Consider the following 20,397-nt stretch of genomic DNA (forward strand, 5'->3'; position numbering starts at 1 on the left):
GGATACTTTCTAAATGCCATCCAGCCATTTCTGTCAACTGCACTGTTTTGTCTGCTACCTTTCAATTCCTTTCAAAGACCTGGAAAATAGTTTCTTCTGCATGTGTGTATGCACACACACACACACACATCACTTGTTTAATTGTCAGAGACAACAAGTTTATTTCACTGAGTATTACAGCAGGCTATGTTGAACCACCAAGGCATGCTTAAGAAGTATATTACTAGATGGGCAGAGGATCACATTAGGTTCAGGATAACAGCTTGTCTCACTACAGTAGTGGCGATGATAATGCAAGATAAATGAGAAACATGCACTTCTGTAGAAAGATCTTGTCTGCAAAAGTCTACCTGGTCCTCATGAGATGGGTCAACCAGACTGCTGCCTAGTGCAGGGAGCTCATAAAGTACTCTGACAACTTTGGCAACTCTTTGTCAGTCTGCTTGTACAAAAAACCCAACAAGTCCACATTTGTTACACCAGTAGAGTTTGGAGCCTGCAGTAACCATCCCCTGCGCAGGGAAGTGTGCTTTTCTAGACCAGACATAGGTAAGTGAGAAAGCGTCACCAGAAGAAAGATTGATGATGAAAGCCCCAACCCCCCCAAATCCAGCCAAAATTTAAATAAAATAAAATAAATCATAAGATCAAACTCTAGAACAAAGGCTGCTGGTAGTGACAGCCCTGGAACAAGTTAAGCAGTACGATAGATAGCCACTGGTAAAATACTCTGTAGATCTTATCAAGTTCACATAGATAGAGAAGTGTGAGGAGGGACCATGTCCACATCAAGACATGACACTGGATACATAACACTGAGCCATGGATTATTTTGGAAATAGAAGCAAGAGGGGTTTCTGAGCTGTGGCCAGTGTAATTATGCATATGGAGATGGATATAACTTCTGTTACGGTGAAGGCTGTGCCATTTCCTTCCCCAGGTGCAAGCCAGGGCATATTCCAAATGGAATATGTGGAAATAAAGTGTAAATAACAAAGTTATTTATATGCTTTAATTAAGTGTCCATGTAGTGATGGAAAAAATAGAATCAGAGCATAAATTCCAGCAAACACTAACAGGATAGATGGATTATACAGAGATTCCCAGTGACAAGAAGTAGATGGGAAAGCTTTCTGCAGGTGCCCTATCCATCTGGGCTGTTTGGTGACATTCCACATCCTAGTTTAAGATTATGTGAATGTTCTCACATATTCCCTCCACCAGATCCAACTAGGGAAGCTTGACATATTTTGTGCATCAGACGGACCAGACAGTGAGTCAGAAGCTGAGGCAAGGAGACGTTTAACAGCTTGTCTTCTTCTGACTGGTAATAACCATGCGTTGCTATGATGCTTAATTATTGGTCACGATTTTTTCTCTGTGTATGCGTAAATGGAATTCATCTACTCCTTTTACTGCCACGTAAGGTATTCTTGAGTTACCTTGCTGACACAGAAGTACGTGCACTTACATTCATGATGTCTATCCAGGGAACAAGTTTTAGAGGATGTCTTTTATTCAACAGCTCAGTCACAGTAAATATTGCCAAGTGAAGAGGCTACTCACTTGAACAGATGTGTTGTGAACTGGACCTTACAATCCTATAATATGAAGATACAAATGCAAATATTAAGAAATTGATCCACTGTTTAAGTTTTATGGTTCTGTGTGTAGTGTTGTCTAGATGTTACTGTGAAGCTGTTCCAGTCAAATCTTTTCTGAATCATGGGATGTCATTTCCTCATTAAAAACATTTCAATACAAGAAGAAGAAAAAGAAAAAGAAAAAAAAAATATAGCTCTAATGTAGTGTTGCTTTTTGTTCAGCGTTTAGAGAATTACAGAGCAAGCAAATACCAGAAATGTATTTAAAAATGGCTAACCCTTCTGTCAGATCCTGAGACAAGTGAACACTGTGCTTCCAGCAAGAAGACAGAGAGTAACTAGGACAGCTGAGCTCAGCAAAGTAGCATGAACAGCAGATCTTGTCAGGTTTCTGAAAATTACTATTGACTGGCAATGTTCACTTTTATTAAATCTAACTAATCCATTTTAAATTATTTTGTAGTATTAAATATTTACCATTAAAAGTTCAAATTGATTGGAATATAAAACAACAGAAAGCAAAACTCAGTGTAACTCAGATCGTATCCTCGGGTAAAAGGTCACAATCAGGGCCCAGCAAGAAGTTGCTTTTATAAAGAACTGCCAGGCAAGGTTCTCTGCATTAGACCTTCGCCTTTCATCACCTCAAAGAGGAGGAGAAGATACCTGTGTACAGAGCAAATACTGTGATATTTGTTTTTTAAGGCTATGGAAGCACATATAGGAACTCTGGTAGGGAATGTTCAAAATATTTTATGGGACTTCTTACAGTGGCATTGAAATAGTCTGATGATGGACACCAGTATAAGAACATAATTATTTTCACTGTTAATTAATACTGTACCATATTCTCTTTAATCTAAGTCCTGGAACAATTACTACTTTAAAGGCAGAAGACATGTTCCATATCCTCAACTTTGTTTAGATTACAGACTCCATGCCTTTTTCAGAATTTTTTAGTGGAAGTTATAGCAAAGCGCTCTAAGACATCAGGCATGGAAAGTATTGTTTCTAAACTTGCATCCCCTACCTTTCCCAACAGAGACAATGAAATCATTGTTTCAATTATAGGTCTTACACACTGTTGGGCAACAAATCAACTTTCATATGTTTATTCAAGGGTCAGTAGCATTTGTTTAGCTATAAATTTAGGTATGCTGCAGACACCGATGCCATCCATCCGTTGCTCAATGATGTCTGACAAGAAAAATTATTACTTGATTATATGCTTTCTCCAACAGAGATTTATTACACAGAGAATGCACAGCACTGTGGGAACTCTCAAATTAGGGCTTAATGGCTGGCTGCCTGCAGTGTTAAGAAAAAAAAAAAAAATCATTGTTCTCTGAAAGAAGTGAACTTTAATGGAAATGTCTTTGTTTTTTAATTCAGTGGAGAAATTATAACCATGAAGGATGACTGAGCCATCATGTGCAGAGAGAAGAGGGCTATGTAGTCTGCAAGAGTTAGGCAGGCAGGCCATTACTAGTATGCAGGGCAACATGTCCTGCAGTCCTGGTCTCATAATTACTCAAATCAGCAACCAATTTGCTGCATATCAGTGGGAGATTTTAATCTGTAGCTCCTCTTACCTTGTGATATGATTCTTTGGGACTTTAGGAATGGAATTAGCTGGACTTTTCTGAGCCTGTAGAAGCAAAAGCACTTGTATACATAGACTTTGCATGAATAAACATGCAGGCAAAATATAAAATCTTTTTAGCTAGAGTCGGATACCAGTCCATTACTATCACCATTTATTTTAGCATAGGAACTTATAGCTGAAGCATAACTTGGATAAACTAAATTTTTTTCAGTGCTTATTTAGTTACTCCTGCTGGACAAGAGGCATCTGCACTGTGGCAGCTCAGGCCCCTTGTTAGCTGCAAGTGGTGTCAGAAATGTGACTGTTGAGGAGCTGGCTCCACCGTGTGGGCTATCGAAAATGAACAGTACAGGTCCAGCAAGAAGAAGAATCCTTCACTTCAGTTTTCAGTAAGGCTGTTTGCATTGTCTGTGGGATAAAGGTAGGGTGAATAGTGGGAATGCCAGTAAAAAGAAAAAAAAAAATACTGCGAGGGATTGGAAGAATTAAAAATCTTAACCCATTAAAGCTTTATTATCATTACCATACAGGTGTGAGAGAATTGGCCCATGGCCCCGCTGGTACAGCCCAGCGAGGAAGCTGGTCTAACTCCAGGAAGGAGTTTTGAGTTCTCCAACAGTTTTCCAGCAGATCTTCTGCAGGATACTGGTAACAGTAAAAGAGTAACAGTGTGCTACTCAATTCACCAAAGGCATATTTCTTCCTAACACCTAGTACATATGCTGCTTACTGATGGCATGACAGAATTGCAAAAGCCTGAGTTAATGTGAACCTCTGGCTTGGTGAATCAGTGGCACAATCAGTGAGACTTACTTCAGGAATTCCCGTGCAGCTAACGTTCTGTGTAAGCACTCCTGCTTGTGCTAAGTCCAGGCATGGTTCAGTAGTGGAACCACTTCTTCTGCATCCCTGACGGCATCACAACTTCCAACCTTCTGCTGGATTTCCTCCTGGAAAGGCAGGATGCCATCCGCAGGGAGATGTTGTTAAGTAGAGTTCTTAACAGAAGTCTTGCAATTTATAATGCCAATCTTTTCGGTTCCCTTGAAGCAGAGACAGCTCCTTCAACTGGATGGTGTTTGCTCTGCTGTCCTACTTAATTTACTGTCTCACTTAATGATAATTGTCATTCTCAGATATATATATTCCTATCAATCCTTCTTCATTTGCACTCATGTTCTTCACAGTCATCCATATTGACAGTGAGGTATTCATTTAAACCATTAACTTAGGTTTTCCGCATCCTGACTGTATAGAAGCTGCATTTCTTCTCCTTTTTCATGGCTGATTTGCTGTCTACTTTGTATTTTTTTCAGAAGTAAAAATTGACATGACTTCTGACAAAGTTCACTTTATGATCTCTGACATTGAAGATACACTTTCTTTGGCTAATGATTTGTCTTTTAATTTCTTACTGTCACTTATTCCCAACAGCCTTTTTGGTCATTAGTTGTCAGCAAGCGCAGCGTTTCTTTTCTGTGGTTTGCAATGTAAATTCCAGAGATTTTAGAAGGTTTTGCTTAAAAGAACAGCAAATATTTTCCTCATTTAAGTGCATGGGCTTTTTCAGTTCAGTTAACTTGTATTTACACAAATACTGAATACTTGCCTTTTTGAAATTAAAAGCTTTGAAGATGCAATTTTATCTGTTCTTTTAATTTGAATGGAAGCAACTTGCAGTAATCAGTGCAAGATTCATTTCAAGGACAAGCACACTTGTTCACTGAAATCCCAACTATTATTGCATAGCACATAATCTCCTGTTGGATTCAAGATTAACTGGTAAAGAAGTCTGGCATTTGTTACATACAGGATTAGTGGATTCTACACATTCTTGCAAGTATTTGGTTGTCCAGTCCAAATACAGAAAGCTAAATTTTCTATAACAATACTCTGTTGGTATTTACTTCCCAGTAATATCGCAAGGTCTACATCTGTATTCAAATCTGTTTCTGTGTTCTAATGAACACAAAACTTTACAGCCTGTCTTTCCCTCACAAATAAGTCAAAACTGGTCCATTTCATTTTATTGCACATTTTTGCAAATGAACATGTATGGGAGCCCTAGGCTGAAAAGAAGATATTTTTTAAAAATCTGTTCTTAAAGAAAAGGTGAGTCCAATTTGATCTGTAATTCGTCATTAGGTGTACATTAGCTGTAGTCTTTTTTTTGGGGAAAATGTTATAATATGCTCTATTAAATTCTTGGTTTTGGAAAGAAAGCAATTCCTGATTACATGCTTTGTGCTGCAGTATTGACAAAGATAAATGCCAGAAATCATTAAGCATGAAAGGCAGATAAATGAAGTGGAACACACACTGTATAGCTGCTTCCTTTGCTGAGGCATGGGACAAAATGGCTCAGAAAGAAACAGATATTGTTTTATTTTGCTAAACTCAATGAAAATATAAACATTCTTTAACTCTGATTACTCAGCAGATAAACACCAGCAAGCAGATCCAGAAGTCTTTCTTTGAGATACAGTAAAAATAATGTATATTCTCTACATTTTGTAGTAGAAATGCATAACCATAGCTGGTTGTATACTGAGGGTCATACCAGGAATTCACCGTTCAGTTACAAATTTACACCCAACTGAAAGATGGCCACAGTTGGTGGAGAACTTGTTTCAGTTAATAAAAAACCTTTGAAGCTGTAGGAATAAGCTTTTAATTTTCTATTAATTGTTTCTGTGAGGTGTGGGAAACCAGGAGGGTCAAAACCTATTAGGTGGTAATTCATTTCAATCATTTCCTGCCCTGCTGAAATTAATATATACATTGTATACATTAAAGTAATGGAGGACTTAGCACACTACACTGATTAGGGCAATTTTTACTTTTTAACTCATCAGTGTCCAGAGGTTTTTTTCCCTATTTAAGATAGATGAGGCAGCAGGATTATAGTCCATGTAACGTATTTTTAGTTTGTTACTGAGATAATCAATACTAAGCTACACTATTCACCAAAGAGAGAAAGGCACGTCGAGCAAAACTACATACACTTTATTCTTCAAGAGAAAAGCAAAAGTGTAAAGCGTATTTGCAGTGAGGTTGATGCTTTTGTGTAGTAATAATTTGAAGACAGAATGGAGTCAGAGCAAGTGCATGAGGGAGTAATATAAATTTTGGACTCTATTTTCCTTTGTGCAAACAAAGCATGTGTTTGCTGTTAGAGCTACTATGTCTGCCTGTTCTGCCTTTCAAAAACAGTGAACATGCAAATAAAGCAACATACACTCAGTATCTGATTTTGCAGACAATTAAGATGTGATTTCACTTTAACAAGTTTAATTTGTGTGCTTAAAACATATATATTAACTAAGAAATTTCAGAATGATGCAACACTTCATCTAACTGATCATGTGATTCTTGCAAGAAACCAAAATTCAAACCCAAGTGAGTGATACTCAAGATCAGACATGAATGTATAAATTATGGAAAGATGTAAGAGCATGCTTGTCTGCAGGCAAGAAATAAATACTTTTTTGTACCTGACAACAGAAAACTAGTGACACTATTTGATGTCTCACATTTTTGAGGATCTTTTTGGTTGGATACACAGAAAGCAGGATGAGATATTAACCTAAACTCCAACAGCTAAAAAGGCAACTACTAGTGTCTGTCCACCCTTGTATTACAAGCATACGTACCAAAGAAAAGAGTAGCAAGGTTTTCTACTAAGTGCTTGTTACTTTCAGTCATCACTCAGCATTAGAAATAAAAACAGAAACCAGTTTTTTAGGTAAGTCAATTTATTGGTTCTCTGAAGACACAAAAGCTGTTATTTCAAGTGCAGGCCCCAATAACAGGAGATTAAAACATCACAGTCAATGGCTTTTAAGTAGAAAGACTCAAACTCTTGTCTCAGTTATTTGTGCTGAAATTTTCTCAACACCAATATCAACTGCATATGGATATTAGAAGAAATTTTACATGTAAGACATAGTACAGTAGAAAAAAATGTTACTAATGAACTTTCTGTAGAAACATTTTTATGTGTTGAGATGATGTACAGATTCAGGAGTTTAAAGAAGATCTAAGAGACTCTTAAAACCAGTACCATTGCAAGTGCTGCACTCGTAATATCAAAAACTGATCTTCTGATAAGATGCCAATGCCAAAAGATTTGTAAATGGGATTCAATCAATACTTTAGTTTCTGCTGGCACAAACTTGTATTTTAAAATGAAACTGCTTTATACTAAGCAAAATACACTTCTAATAAACTGAAATGTTAAATCTCAATGGGAATTTGGCGATTCTTTGATCTTTTCTAAATGAATACAAAGCATCAAACTCTGCCTCTGTTTCATTCCTGAATTCTCACTGAATTGTGCTGGTAATAACAGCAGAATTTGTCCAATGTTGCCCATTCATTACTTCCCTGTTGGAGCACCATTCTTCTAGTAAAGGTGGAAAGTGAAATAGTGAAGGAGAACTGGGGAATGCCTATTCTAGCCATTTGTAACCCTGCTTCTTCCAGACTTGGACATATCCCTTACAAATGTTGCTGTGAACATGTTTGTGGCAGAATCTCCAGAAGAATGCCCTCTGCCACCTACTGATGAGTTAGAGGATACAGAGAATCCAGAAGCTTCATTTGTAGGAGGCTTTACGCACCACCTTTGACCATCCAACCTCCTGTATGCACAATACTGAGTAATCACCCTGATAGTATTACATGGCAGATCTTTACTCACATAGTCTGCATGTGGGTTTGACCTACATGGTACTCATGTTACGCCGTTTAGGAAGCATGCTGAAATGATAAAGTTTACATGACCAAGGACTGGGGAAGATGATTTACAAGTTTCTGTCTGCCAGTGATTCCTTGCTCAGATTGTATGTGCGAGCTGATGTGTCTCCCCAGAAAGCAACAGAGCTAACAGACTCCACCTAAAGTCTCTAACTACACAGAGTCACAGTAAACTAACACTTAGGTGACTTAACCTGGCTTTTTTCAGTAAGTGGGGAAGACAAATGACACGAGTCATCCAAAAAGACCCTCTCCATATGCAACAAAATCCCTAATAGATGAAATTATTAATATGCAAAGATGTCAAAAATAATAATAATTAAAAAAAAAAAAAACAGGCAGATCATCAAAACTAAAAATCCATCATCCTGGGAGGTAACGTAGTCAGAGCATCAGAAGAAAGGCACTTCCCCTCAGCAACACTAAAGCTGCTATACTAACTACAAGGCACGGTGATACCAGCAGCACTCTACAGCTGGATGGGTGAGGTAACAGCAGCAGTGAAAGAAAAGATTGATGGGCTACAGCAGGACCTGGCAAAGACAGCAAATACTGAAATGACAGCAAGGTATCTTTTTTCCTTCACACACAGGAGCTGAGTATGCCTGATTGTATCCCCAGAATACTAATCCATTCTTGGATAACAAATTATGAACCAGAGAGGGAAGGAAAAATCTGGTATGTTAAAGATTAAATTATTCTTAGGATGTTTGCACTGGAGGTGGGATATCTGAGGAAGATCACTACTAGAGATTCTGTAGGAACAGGCATCTTACCACCTGTTCATGTAATGTTGACCCACTATTATTTCTGCTTTCCTGAACTACTGGTTCATTTTTCTGCCTTTACTACATTTCCTTTAAAATTAATTTTAAATATTGAAACTGAGCCCATTATTATTCCAAGACCACATGGCAGAGAAGTGACACTATCACAAATGCTGATGCATTTGTGGTCAAGAATAACGTATATCTCACATTTTCTTATTAAGGTTAGTATTTGCATACTGTATTTTTTCTGCTTTCAAAATCAGATTCAGTTTTACCACTCAGAATTTCAAGCTGAGAAACACAGATCTGGATCCAGAGGAAAAGCAGTAGACAGCAAAAACTAACTACACTTCGGGATGCAGGGATTTTCTCACTCAGGTTCAGCAGTGAGACTTGAGACTTCACTTGAATGAGGCTCTCACAATCCTGCCCTTCACAGGCTGAAGTGGGCGCCAGTTATCAACCAGTGGGTTCACAGGTTCGTTCTCACCATTCTTGGAAAGGCTACGGAGCTGTGCCATCTGCAGGGAAGAAAAATTACAGTGTCCATGTGAATTCACCTGGAAGCAGTGTGGACCTTGATGCCTAGAACAAACTCTGAGACAGAAAAAGAATTTTCATATATAATGACAACCATAACGGTAGAGATTATTGGTAGACATCACTGCAGCCCAACAGCTAGCACTGTTTCTGTGGATCTTTATACTTTTCATCCACAGAATAGTGCATCACCTGATCCTTGCCTGGGCTTCTTTTGGATTTTTCCCTGACCCACACTCACAGTGTGGGATAAGAGAAGGAGCCTCCTGTGACCCTGCTGGAGCTGGACTGCAGTCAAATCACACGTGAGAATATGGCTATCCATGAAGGAGGATGCACATCTAAGTCTATGCAGGGTACTCTCATAGAAAAAGCTGCTCTGCAGAAGTTCATTATTTTGTTCTGTAAGGCAGAGAAATGTATGCCAACTGGATGACAAAGTTCAGTCATGAATTCATCACTTAGCTGTAGTTCTCCAAATTAATTTAAATTCAGTGTTGCTTTGTTAATTGTCACCCTTTCATCAGAATGCAAAATAAATCTGTTTTGAGAACAGCCAGATCAGTAAAAAGGCTATACCCTGACTTATACTGCTGAAGCAGAAAATAGTATAAATAAGCAAAAGTTTTAACGCAAGAAATAAAAAGAAGGTCACCTTATCCAGACTGGCTCTCTATTCTTTTTCCTGTGTAAATGCACACTTGAGCCATATGATCACAATTGGTACATTAATTTGTATTAACATTCAGGTTTGAATGTTCTAGCTAGATTGATCCTTCTCACCGGCAGCTTTTATGAAGTCAAGATCTGGACCAGCAATTTCTTCAACTGGGAAACCAGCTAGCTATTAGTCTCACTTGCCACTTAATGCTGAAGCACAGACAATGAACTGAGGCTGATGTGATGGCTGAATTTTGTGGTTCAGAAGCACTTTTGCTTAGGCAGGTTTTCAGGATCCCAAGAATACCTCTGCTGAAGCTATTCCAGGAGGTGTGTAGGAAGAGAGCCTGATTCTCAAGGTCAGTTGTACAGTCCATTTCAACTATTCATTCTGCCGGCAATTTCTCACAGTACTCAGCTAAAGCTTTCCTTATCAAAAAGTGCAAGGTAACACAGGGCTTGCAAATCATCATGCTGACATATTGAGACACTGTTTAGAACTGGTAAAGGAGTAGCAGAACTAGCTGGAGTTTACCTGGTCTGAGCTGACTTCAATCGGCTCCCTCAAGAGAATCCAAGTGATGCACTCCTCGCAGGGGGGTGTAGTGAACGAACCATGGTAGGTCCAGTAGTCCCGAGATTTGGGGAAAAGAATTGAAGGGTCAAAGTGCTGAAAAGGAGCCTCTTTCCCCTTAGAGAAACAAAAAATAATTCTCTGCAGTAACTCTAGGGATATGCGTCTTAAAAGACACCAGTATCTATGTTATTATAAGGGAAGCAATTAAATATCAAGATTCATGCAAGAGATCAATCTCCTTTTCTTCTTGGCAAGCATTTGCCCTGCAATTAATAATAACTGACATTTTGATTTCGTAAATAAATTAAAATAAATTACAAACTGAATTGTGCGGGACAAAGCAAATTAATTGTTACATTTTTCTATGCTGGAATTATCAAAATTTTATTTTGGGTCACTTGGGATAAAAGTTAAAGGCTGTGGCACTGCACGTACTGGTACCGTTTTTATCCAACAGAACAGTGGCCAGGCATTTATCCCAGTTACATTACAGTCTTCTCCTCTATCTGAAGGAATTTAAATCTACATCTCTCTCCTCCCAAAACTGTGCTTTAATTACATTGTCATGGTGACACTCTCAACCTTTTTGCTGTCATTATTACACTTAATTTTAAAAAACTTAAATATTTCCTGGAAGAATACTGGATCCTAAATGTCTTACAACTAAGGGTGATTATCACCAGACAAGGGGGAACAGCAGACACCAAACATTTCCTGAGAAGTTTTTCTTTTCCACTGAATAGGATACTCGAGAGAATATCTGCACAGGACTGATGAGACTTCCTTGTCCCCTCAGGGTGACAAGAACTAAACAAGAAAGTTCAGTTTTCTACTGGTATTTAGGATGCAGTTCTGGAAAGCAAATAAATAGCAAAAAAATGCTACAGGGATTATGAGAGAAAGCTGAATCTGCATCAAGACAGATATCATTGACACAGAGGGGGGAGCGATGGGTAGGGCAAAAAAAAATGACCTTCAGTTCTCTCAGAAGAAAGAACTGCATTGTATCCGAAGACTAAGAAAAGGTTAAAAAAATAAAATTAGTAAGACTCTAAGTGAGAACAGATATCAGGCTCAGACCTGTATATAAATGGCAGTACATACATACATAAATTAAATGTAAGAAATTTGCTAAATTTGGAAGAAAATGGTTATAAAATTTGTAAAATTCAGTCCTGAGGATCTGGTGGTGTTTCAATATCAAATAAAGAAGGGACTTTTCTTTTAGCATCATTAGAATCATAAAGTTTATCATGAATTAGAATTACTAATGCATACCTAGAGGTTAGGTTTATGTTAAATAATAATGTTAAGTAACAATAGATGCAGTATTACAATTCTCTGCAAAGAACTCCCTTCTACAGTTGTAGCTATGCAGCAGGTATGGACTTTGGTCATTAGAGCATTAATTAAACCGGAAAACAGTTTAGAATATGTTTGCAGTGCTATGTGTGCTAGTATCATAGGAAGCCAGAACCTAGGACTGGTGCACAAACTACCACGTAATCCCTTTTATAAATTAATTCTGTTCCATTTTAAAACTAATAAAGTTTTTAATCTCCCTTACACTGACTTGGAGCTTGCTCTATCATTCCTACTAGTTTCTTCTCACTTCAGGCAAGCTAAATTTCTGACTCAAATATATGCATTTGTTTTGGCCTCTGATGTCCTCAAATTCAAAAAGCTTTTCATTTCTTCTTCATATTTCCACACTATCATAATTTTACAGACCACTATCAGTAAGACTATCAATTGTGCATTCAAGGAGTGATACAAAATCCTATACAACAACACTTACAGGAGTGAGGAGGTATATGTTTACTTAAGTAAGAGAAAGTGTCCCGCTCCACATCCCAATGTATCACCTCTGGTGCTACTGTTAGGTATCAGAATGATGTCAAAAAGGGTGAATCTGAACTTATTTCTGCTTCTGCTGCTTTTCAACCACATTATATCACAAAAATTATATTGATACCTTGGTCTTAATGTTATCAATTTGTTGAAGAATTCTCTTAATCTCTGGCTTGGGAGTTTTTCCGACCTGCAATGCAATGCACAAGAACTGTATTTTTTCATCATGTTCCACAGTATTTGAAAGAAATTCAGTACATCCCATCTGTCAAGTTAGGCAGCAGTACTCTCAGAGTATCCGGTACGGACTGGTACAAAATTATGTGTGTTAAAATAACATCCGGAATATCAGACTCAAGTAACTGGCTTTGAAATTTAAAAATGGATTGAAAGACTGTACAAGGCATCTCTCACTGTCTGAGGAGCAAGCTGTGCACTCAGACAGTGTCATCTACACCCTCCAGGCCCCAGCCCCTGGCTCCTGGTTTGAAATCAACCCACAACCACTGTGGGACATAAAAGCACTCAGTAAAGTGTTGATAGTCTGAAGAGCTGGAGTTCCTGCAGACACTTCAAACATTTTGCAGCACATACGCAGTCAGATCAGACTTGATATAAGACATATGATAAGATTCATGTCATGACCTCCCCAAGCTACAGGGTCACTTTATTGCTTATGTTCATGATGTTCAGCACCTCCAAAAGCTTTGACATGGCTCTGCATCCCAGAAGAGTAAAGATAGTATGCATAAGACATGCTGCTATTGTCATGTTTTGTTCCAAAATGGATTAAATTCAATTCTTCAGGAGATAATTCAATCTCTGGTTTAGCAATATCCAAAACCCTAGCCATGGAACATGACAAACCCAGAGCAAAACAACAGCTCCTATGCTGAAGAGCAAGAAGTAAACAGGGAAAGAAGGCCAGAGAAGATATAGTGATACTACTTACTTTTCTAGACCTTTTAGCTGACCTTAGCATGGTTAATAAGAACACAATGTTATACTTTGTAAGTTGTGTTTTACAAGATAAAGCTTTAACCAAAAGAAATGACAGGAATAATAATTGAAGGACGATTTCATAGGGGAGAATCTGGACAGGTGCTGAGCTTCGGTTTAAACTAACCACAAGAAAAAAGGTCAGGCTGGCTCATGGTGTAACAGAACCAAAATTACATTTGATCTAGCCTGTCCAGGGACACTGTGGCAAAACTAATTACATCCACTTGCTGTTGCTTGCACAAATGCAGCTTACTAGTGATAAAACAATAAAAGGAGTGATATTCACTGACACGGCGTTCACGCTGAAATGCCCACCTGCAGGTAAAATGACAGCCACATAGCTGGAGTTTGCGTAATTTATCACTATCAGATACACTGTCTGCCTGTTATCGTTTCTCAGTGTCCTAGACCACATGCAGATTTGATATTAGGATTGCTTTCTTTCTGTTAAGTTTATAAAAAAATCAGTTGGAAAATATCAGTAGAGTATTATTCTGTTATGAAGCCGCTGTATTTCAAGGTTAAAATGTTCAGTGAACTTCTTGCACTGTCAGTTCTTTCTTTTTGGAGCAGGTTCGTTGAACTCCTTTTGATTCCCAGCTTATGTGGGGATCAGCAAGAGACCAAGGAAGGGAATCAGTCAACATAACCTTGCTGACAGGCAGATACAATACCTGCTAGCAGACAAAGGGCAGGAGGAAACACTCTTCCTATGCAGACTGTCCTCCTCACTCAGTACACACCACAGCAAAGAGCTGGTCAGCTACCAGGGACAAAGTTAGCAAGTGTCCCAGGCTTGAAGTTGTGTGTCTCTTGTTCAATACCACCCATGATATGTGCCACTGGTATCACGAATGGTGTCAGAAGTCGGCTCTGAACGGGTTAGTGCATGGAATCTGGAGGGCCCAAGGACATGTGTGACTTCAGTCTGTGCATCGCTTTGAATGTTTTCCTGTAAAATGATACAGTGCAGGGAAAAACGATGGGAACTTTTTTCCCCTGGCACTAGAGAAAGATGAAAAATACAGAAAATTATAAAGTTGGAATATTTGTCACTTACTTTCAGAAAAATGCCCACAACAGCCACACCATCGGGTTGTTTCAGAGCTCCAGCAAAATTACCATGTTTTGGATTCCAGTGTACCATATGTAACTAAAAATCAATGAAACGTCAGTTATAAATGCAAGCAATGGACAGCAGCACATCTTACAAGCTTTTACATTAAATTAAGAAAAGTTTGCAGTACAGAGTAAGTAAAGGAATGGATGTGAAAAGGAAAATTATACATAAGTATTTCCTATTCCTGTTCCCATGCTTCCATACACTCACACTTTCTATAAAGCATCACTCTGCATTTAACTGAAGCATAAAAGAAAGAAAATGGAGTTTACCACACAATACATTTAAAAATTAATCAGACAATTCACTTATAAACAGTTTATCCCAAGCACGTGACATGCACACATGCAGTGCATAAAGCACCTACTGACATGCACGTCATCACAAGTAGGTATTTAGATCTTCATGTTATGCAGATAACAGCTTAAGGATTTACACTGGGTTGTAAGTAGTACATATGTTACTGTTTTGTATCTTTTACTACTCTCGGCACATTGTACTGGAAAGGAGTGGAGATAATAACCTGACATTTCTTTCTCATTTCTACTTTCAACAATGCTGTATTTTCAGGATATATTTCAAGTTTTTACATCTCCTTCCAGAAAATCTCTGGCTCCTGCATATAGCTACAAATGCTGCAACCAACAGTGTAGAATCTCAAAATAAGTAGTGTCTGAAACATAGCACCATACAAGAAAACCAGAAGTCTGATGCACATTTTGAATGCAAATTTTTAACATTTTTTTTAAGCACAGTAACAATTATTTAAAATAACAACAAAATAATTTTCCCTGAGTATATGTTAATGTATTGTGCTCTTCTTCTTTTCTCTTGAGGATATGGATATCATTGCTAAGGATAAAGGTGGAGCAGCCATATGTCTTTGGTTGCATTCTATCAAGACTTCATACATGCCAAGTTTTCTTCTCCTGTCAATAAATACCTGAGTGCAAAACAAAAACAAAGTAAAAAATATGTGCTTGAACTAATGAAGAAATAACATGAGGAAGCAGAATTTGTCTGCCTAGTCAGCCACAGAAAGTAGAACACTAGCACAGTTTGGTTGTGGCTAAGGAATGGAAGAAAAAAAACAAACAAACAAACCATCACCCACAGTCATCTCTGCAATGTTTGTGCATGCTGACCCTGCAAAATACCTGCCCAAATTTTCTCCTATGACAGGTGGGCAGAGCCCCTGTAAGCTCTGCTCCTTGAGGGTATAGGTGGAAGGCAGGAAAACTACTGCAGAGTTTTTGTGGGCATAGGCATATATTTTGAGCCTATTTTCAAATAAGACGGAGGAAGGAGGTAACGTTTGCTAGTAATTCACTAGTATCCATAGCAAATTCATTTATATTAATCACCTGAAGAAGTCTTCAGGGCCTACAGCAGCCATTAATTTTAGCAAATTTGGACACAATAGTGCAGTAGTTTACATTAAAAAAAAAAAAAACAAACCTTCAAACATCTGTTTACCAGTTTCCAAAAATAAACACAGAGATTTTAAAGCACAGATGTTCAGAAACTAGAAGATACTCTTTACCACTCTGCATCAGTTTTAAGGTGGATCTAATTTGAATGTCAGTTTATCAAATGTGCTTTTAGAGAGTTTTTATACTTATTAGTAATGCTTTCTGAAACTAGCTTAGTAATTCAAGCTATGGCTTGAATCAGAAATGGCAAAAGCCCAAAAAAATCAGCAGAAAACAGATCTTCTTATTTGGAAATAACAGATCATTTTTTCTCAAATATTTTTAATATGTTCTAAAATACCAGCAAAAACTCTTGCTTGAAGAAGCAAACTCCATGTTAGTATACACTTGCAAAGATACATTTGTTGGCAGATGCAATCTGGCCCACTGCATGCCGGCGAATACTCACAAGTTTCATAGCTTTTAGAGAAAAAAAACATAAATACTTGCAAAAGGGAGAATGGTTAATCTGTTCAGATGCACAATCAGACAAATTCCAGTTAGTACTGGATACTACTACTTAAAATAGGTCCTACCTCTGCTGCATATTTCACCCCATCTATAACATGCTCAGAGCCATGGTCATCAGAGGAACCCCAGTGCAAGTGAAGCTGACGCAGCCTGTAGGCTCCCGTGAGCGGCCCACCTCTCAGCACTGCAATTGATAACCTACATCAACACTAGCCTACAAAACGCTGACAGACACGTTTACTGAACAGGGCCCCAGACTTTAAAAGTGTGGAGTACCTCTTGTAAATCGAGTTGATTGCAGTGGGGGGGTCACGACACTCACCAGTTTACAAGATTGGGGCTGGATCCTGTTACCGCTCAGGAAGAGTCCTGTTTGATGTGAAAACTGTGGAACCTTCTGTGAGTCAAGCACAGAGCCAAACCCCAGAAGCCCAACAAGCCCCTTTTCTCTTGGCAAGTGGACACGCTATAGTTCCTGATGTGGAAAGAGGAAGGCATTCACAGCTGATTTTTCTCAAGAAAATGGTCTGCTGTGAAATGGCTGGGGATAGGATGGTGAAATTAACCCAAAGGTGCTCTGAAGTGTACCTCTAGTCCATGACTGGTGTACCTTTCACAGTTCAGACAACTAAACAGTGGCTACAGCACAGTTTGATGCTTCTAATAAAAAAAAAAAAAATCTATTTCTTGAAAGTGAGGGAAGAGCAAAGAGTTTAGGTCAAATGAGTTAGAAAAGCGTTCCTGAGCAATCAAAACCTATAGTCCACATGTAACATTTCCACCAGTGAAACAAATTAAGATGCTATTATTTCTGACGTTAGCCAAATAATGCTGACCATGCATCAGTTCTGACAGTTTACACCAATTCTGACTTTCAAAGCACCACACCTGCTCTTTCAGTTTGGGGATTCTTTTGAACAGGGACTGCTTAGAGGGTAAGATCTCAAATACATTTTTTATTCATTACCTAAGGCAGGAATGAGATGTGTTTCCTTACACAGAAAGCTGATAATGCAGTTCACAACTGCAGTGCCAGAAGAACTTATTTAAATAGCATTCAAGTTTGAACTTCTACAAATAGCTTTGAAGTTCAAAGTTAACATGGAAATAATATTTAAATCCTCTTGTGCTCAATGGTCTCAAATTATTTCTTGATATCATATGTGTTGGAATACCTACACAGAGCAGGAGGTTTAACTTTGCAGTTTATCTTTTTAGGTGGTAGGTGTCACAGCTATTGGGGGGGCAGAAACAAAGTACTGTGCTGAGTTTTAGACATGCAGGTTCTATTGTTATTATTATTATTATATTATTATTATTGTTGTTGTTGTTGTTGTTTCACTTTTCAGTGTAGTAAAAATAAGACATAGACTCTAAGGCCCAAATCTTCACAAGTATTTGCCTGCCATTTCACACTGAAATCAATGGGAGGTGGGAACTTTCAGGAGCTGAATTTGTGTGATCTACCTACATTTACAAGTTAAATCACTATCAGAGTTGGAAACTCATTTAGCAGTAGTTTGTTACAAGTGGCCCTTTCCAGAGCTCAAGTACTGTGAAGCACTTGGAAAGAGCACTTCATAATGGTATGTTGATCTCTCTAGCACAAAAATAGATATTTTTATCATTCAGAATTTTCCATGTGATTAGATCAAAAGCTGTCTTTAAGCTAGATTTCTTTTTCCAGTGTGACTATTACTTATCATCAGCTGCTGCCACCACAGAAGACAACAAATGAAGGTAACGTTTATGAAATGCTTTCTCATGTGGTTCTTCAGAGCTGTCAAACGTTGTATGTGATTGCAATCAGACACATCCCTGTGAAAGGCTTGAGCCCTAAACTACTGTCCAGCAGCCTGCAGAAAGTTCGTAACAGCAGCACAAAGCAAATGTACACACTGGGTGTCCAGAGGAACAACAGAGATGATGGGGAGGGGAAAGGCAGGGAGGGAACAGCGGGGAGGTGATTCAGAGGAGGGACTGCACCAAAGGCTGCACTCTGCCTGGCTAAATCTGGGTCTTTCTCCAATACAGTTCCCTGGGCAGACACGATTTTGAGCAGCCTCTGTCTAAACATTTCAGCCTTTAGGAAGCTGCAAAGACAGAGCAGAACCGCCATGTGAAAAGGTTCGTAACAAATTTACCACCCATGCTTTGAGTCATGGCACTGAGTTTATGCAGCGCTTGTGGAAGAGCATTCCGTGTTATAACAGAAGTGCAACTGATGGTTTGTCTGAGGCCACTGTGTAGAAACTGTGGTAATAAATACTAAAGCACCATACAAAAACATAACAAAGAGATGATCCCTGTCCTAAATAGCTTAGATTCCAACTGCAAGACGTGGAACAATAACAGGTAGCTGTGTAATGGTAAATAAAGGTGTCCAAGGAAACGATGAGCTCATCAAGATAAACAAGAGAGATGGTGATCTTTCAATGTATCGCAGATATATTTCATTAATTATATAGCTTACTAAGAACAAAATCCCAATACAAATGCCATCAAAGCAGATGCAGGAAAATACAGTGGAAAACAACCCTGTTTTCCATTAATTAGATTGCTTTCTTTCTTGATAAAGGAGTGATCAATACTGCATGCTCCTGAGATGTCTTTGCATTATATGGGACTGTGAATTTATTATTCATTTTGACTGGCACTGCCTGACTACATTCAGAGCTGATACAGCTCTGGAATCAAGTTTTGAACAATTTAACTTGGAGATTAGAGACTGCTCTCTCCCAAATAAGTAACAAAGCCATTTCATAGATTTCCAGATGCTATGAAATGTTATTTTCATAAATGCCATTTTCATAGCTTTTTCAGGCTGTGAAGGCTCTTCAGACTTCCCATACAGACAGAAGAAACCAAGACCACAGTTGGTAGACACACGAGTTAATGTGTATACGAAGTGCCTCGGAGCGCTCACTAAACCCCCCTGGGTGACACTCTCCCTCCTCACACAAGAGCTGAGGATACAATGTCCACCTTGAAGGAGGTGATGTGGGGAGAAGTCCACCTTCCAGATGACTCTCTATTTCAGGGGTGCCCCTGCAGCTACAGCCTCCCTGTCCCACCTACAGTGGACATAAACATGGCTGGATCCACCAGAATAAACTCCAGGAGCACCTTTTTTACCTACCCAGCTGACTTTTCTCTGCCAGCCTCTGTAGGCCAGGTACCACAGGATGCGTTTTGACTCCCAGCACCTTGCACATCTCAATTCCTAACACCCCCCCCCCCAAAGCCAAACCCCAAAACCGACCTGATCGATCAAAAGTGTCGTCGAAGACGACCCGGCAGGTGCGCCCGTTGTTCAGGATGGTTTTCGCAGCCCCGGGATCGTAACTGGCGTGCCAAGGGCCGAGAGAATTGTCGTGCTGCACGTCTTTGCTGTTGATCTCAATGGGCGACTGCTTGTCCCCCTTGGCCATGGGGTAGTTTTCATGCCAGTGCTCGGGTCCTGGAAGGAGGGGGCGGGGGGGGGAAAGGCAAGGAAATGTCGCCCCGGCTCAGCCCCGGCCTGCCCGGCGGCCCGGCAGCCCCACTCACCGTTGTCGCTGTCGTAGCCCCACACGGACTGGGCCATGGTGCCGCTGCCCGCGCCCCCGTCCCTCACCCTCCGCGGCGGCTCCGACGGCGCGCTGCCCTCCTCCCCTCCCACCCTCCTTCCCTCCCGCCCCGGGGGGCTTTTTATAGACCGCCTCGGCACCGCGTCCTCCCCTGAGGGGTGGGCAGGGGGAGGGCGGCGGCGGGAGGCTGCGAGGCGGGCGGGGGGTGGGGGGGGGCGGTGGGGGGGCCGCGGGGGCGGGGAGAGCCATTTTCTCGCCCCTCCGGGAGGAGGCAGAGGGATGACGGCGGGATCCCGCGGCTCCCTTCCTCCCGCTCCCGCAGGGCAAGCCTCAGCCCTGCCCCGGGCGTGGGGAGGAGAGGGCTGCACCGCCCTGAGGGGACAGGGCGGGACGGGGC

General features: G+C 39.8%; 1 protein-coding gene across 1 annotated transcript; it reads right to left on the minus strand.

The window, feature by feature from the left end:
• Nucleotides 1-6,947: 6,947 nt before the first annotated feature.
• On the minus strand, nt 6,948-20,079 carry LOC104358810 (carbonic anhydrase 3-like). Its single transcript, XM_042786306.1, has 7 exons — nt 19,981-20,079; nt 19,694-19,891; nt 16,497-16,615; nt 14,429-14,521; nt 12,491-12,556; nt 10,474-10,629; nt 6,948-9,259 (listed from the first exon to the last, which is right to left on the minus strand). The coding sequence occupies exons 1-7, from the start codon at nt 20,015-20,017 to the stop codon at nt 9,140-9,142; spliced, it is 789 nt and encodes a 262-aa protein (XP_042642240.1). The 5' UTR covers nt 20,018-20,079; the 3' UTR covers nt 6,948-9,139.
• Nucleotides 20,080-20,397: the final 318 nt, after the last annotated feature.

This window comes from Tyto alba, unplaced genomic scaffold, assembly GCF_018691265.1.
Source record: "Tyto alba isolate M040663 unplaced genomic scaffold, T.alba_DEE_v4.0 Super-Scaffold_9, whole genome shotgun sequence".
Lineage (NCBI taxonomy): Eukaryota > Metazoa > Chordata > Aves > Strigiformes > Tytonidae > Tyto > Tyto alba.